The following is a 2508-nucleotide window of genomic DNA, read 5'->3' on the forward strand; positions in this document are numbered from 1 at the left end:
CTCACATGTCATGTGATAAAAACTAATTGTTCATGAATGAGTGATATTTAATGTTGAATCTACCTGGCTCAGAAAATCATATTGAGTGAGAAAAAATTGATCACCAGCAATTGCTGCGTACCGTAGCATATTTGGTGGGGTACATGCAATTTTAGGCTCAGTTTTTGTCGTTGATGTTATTAATATCCAATTATCAAAGCTCGTTTGTTAAGAGTTAAGACCGTGTTTGAGCTAATTAAATCATTCTCCTAATCACAGGGTCATGTCATTCGTCGCCACCACGCACACCGCGTCGCCGCCGTCTTCATTCTATGCATTCACGCAGTGCAGCTGATTAAACCCCGCCGCCTCAATCCACACGCTCTCTGCCTCATCCTCCGCATACTTCGGAATAACCCCCAATCTCGCCACCTTCTCCCGATCCACCCCCACCGGCGACCTCCCCCTCACAATCAGCCACGGATCCAACACGATCTGGATATCCGGTATCACGGCGTACTTCTCCGTCACCGCGAAGTCGTGAATCGACATCTGCCTCTCTATTGAGTTTATAGCCACATATCTATACTTTTGACCATAATACCCCTGCATTTTTATTATGGAGTAAATTTATGATTAATGGAACTAATATCTCCTTAAATTCAAAAATTAATATTAGCCCTTGATTTTTTTGATCTTGTGGCTATGATTTGTTCTCTAGTTATTTGGTTAAGGGGTGTTTGCCATAGATCACTACTCTATATATATATATATATATATATATATATATATATATATATATATATATATATATATATATATATTTTCAAAATCTCGAGTTCAACTGATCAAGTGGTTATTCCTTGAGTATTCATCTGGATTGCCTCGTCCACTTGATCAGTTGGATTCTGGGTTTATTTTGTGGTCTAATGCCAGTGGCTTGTTCAAGGCAGGATCGATGAAAAGGCGCGATTAATTGATGAAGCGTCGAGGGGAAGCCAATCGTTGCTCTTTCAAATAAAAGGAACGAAGATGAAGCGTCGAGGGGAAGCCAACCGTTGCTCTTTTAAATAAAAGGGATTTCATTTGAAACCGTTGCTTTTTCCCTCACGCGCTAACCGTACCCAGATTTCGCTCTCATTTTTCTCTCTCAAATCGCATGAGCCCTAGCCAAAATCGCCACAGCTTTCAACGAAGAATCCACCAAATACCGTCCAAATGAAGAAGAACGGAGCACGCGACCAAGCCACCTCCTCAAGGAACGTCGTTTCCGGTAGCAGCGGCAGTGGACGACGGACTTCCGTCCCAGCCTCGGCGGCGCCGCCTGCAAACCCTAACATAGCTGCTCCACTTCCCCCACTTTTAATAGTAGATCCACGGTTGTCAGAGCAACTGGAAAGGCTCCTAGACAGCCTGCCCATAGGGACGGACGCCGCGACGGCTTTCGCCCACCTTAGAGCGAATCTGATATTTTCCAGATCTTAAAATCCCGTTCCTAATCCCGTTCACCATTATTACTACTGTGAGTTTCCTCCTGCAGCAGAAGCTCTGAATCAAGTCGGCCATTGGAACCCGGATGGCAACTGGGTCAAAGGGAAACAGAGGGATGCTCCATGGAGAGATCATCCAAATTTCAAGTGGAATGATCAGAGCCCAAGACAACCACCTCAACCATCTACACAACAGACACAACCCTCCGAAGGGCAGCCCAATTGGCCTTTAAAGTACTTGCCGCTTACTGTTTATTGTTTACTGTTTAAAGTAGTTGCATGTTAGGGAGTTATAAATAGTTTTGGAAGAGAGAGGGGCGCCTTGATCAAGTCGCAACGACACTTGCAAACTGATCCACCCGGTCGGTTATATTCTTATATGACTTAATCAAAGATGCCCTTTCCACTTTTGTACCAATAAAAGGTAAAGGTACTTCTCAAAATGAAAGAAGGTATAATACCTCCTCAAAATAAGCTTTGAGTTAACCATGTTGTTTCTATCATTCAAAACAACAAAACTTCTTAGTTGTCAACTAAGACCAAGTGATACGAGATCCCCGTTAAGTGCAGAGTGGGAAGAACAACGAGAGGGGGAGCTGGAGATGGTGGAGTCCTTCATGACCGTAGAGCTGGGAGCCCGGAACCGCCGGCGAAAGAGAGGCAATCTCGACCACAACATGCACGGAAGAGGCCAGATCGCCTAGGGGATTATATTTAATATCAATATTAACTTTATTTATATTTTAAGTTATTTGAGCGAGACTTTTCTTAATTAAAATACTCTTTTGGGTTGAGTATAATTATAAGCTCATATTCGGGTTTTCTTAGTTGATTCTTTCCCGAATCGTAGGTGGAATCAACCCTACGGTCCTTAGTATAAAAAGGCATTGTTATTTATCTTTTGTTCTTTATGAAATAACAACTTTGCCTACTTTTATCTTTTTTACTTTTACGTCAAGTTATCTGCTAAATCGGTTGATCGTCGTGTTAGCCACGTCCCCGCGACACCTTGATATCGTTCTAGTCTTGTTGAGGATCA

The 2508-nt window shown here is 42.7% G+C and overlaps 1 protein-coding gene across 1 annotated transcript; it reads right to left on the minus strand.

Moving 5' to 3' along the window:
• Nucleotides 1–309: 309 nt before the first annotated feature.
• LOC121749261 (zeaxanthin 7,8(7',8')-cleavage dioxygenase, chromoplastic-like) lies at nucleotides 310–1545 on the minus strand. Its single transcript, XM_042143846.1, has 2 exons — nucleotides 1432–1545; nucleotides 310–585 (listed from the first exon to the last, which is right to left on the minus strand). Exons 1-2 carry the CDS (start codon nucleotides 1543–1545, stop codon nucleotides 310–312), a joined length of 390 nt encoding a protein of 129 aa, XP_041999780.1.
• Nucleotides 1546–2508: the final 963 nt, after the last annotated feature.

Source organism: Salvia splendens, chromosome 9 (assembly GCF_004379255.2).
Source record: "Salvia splendens isolate huo1 chromosome 9, SspV2, whole genome shotgun sequence".
Lineage (NCBI taxonomy): Eukaryota > Viridiplantae > Streptophyta > Magnoliopsida > Lamiales > Lamiaceae > Salvia > Salvia splendens.

What these genes read in the sequence shown, in the direction of transcription:
- LOC121749261 (XM_042143846.1), bottom strand. Translation starts at nt 1,545, where the DNA reads ATGGCCGACTTGATTCAGAGCTTCTGCTGCAGGAGGAAACTCACAGTA. An exon ending in AATATCAGATTCGCTCTAAG is followed by an intron (nt 586 to 1,431) that starts GTGGGCGAAAGC and finishes ATAAAAATGCAG; the next exon opens with GGGTATTATGGTCAAAAGTA.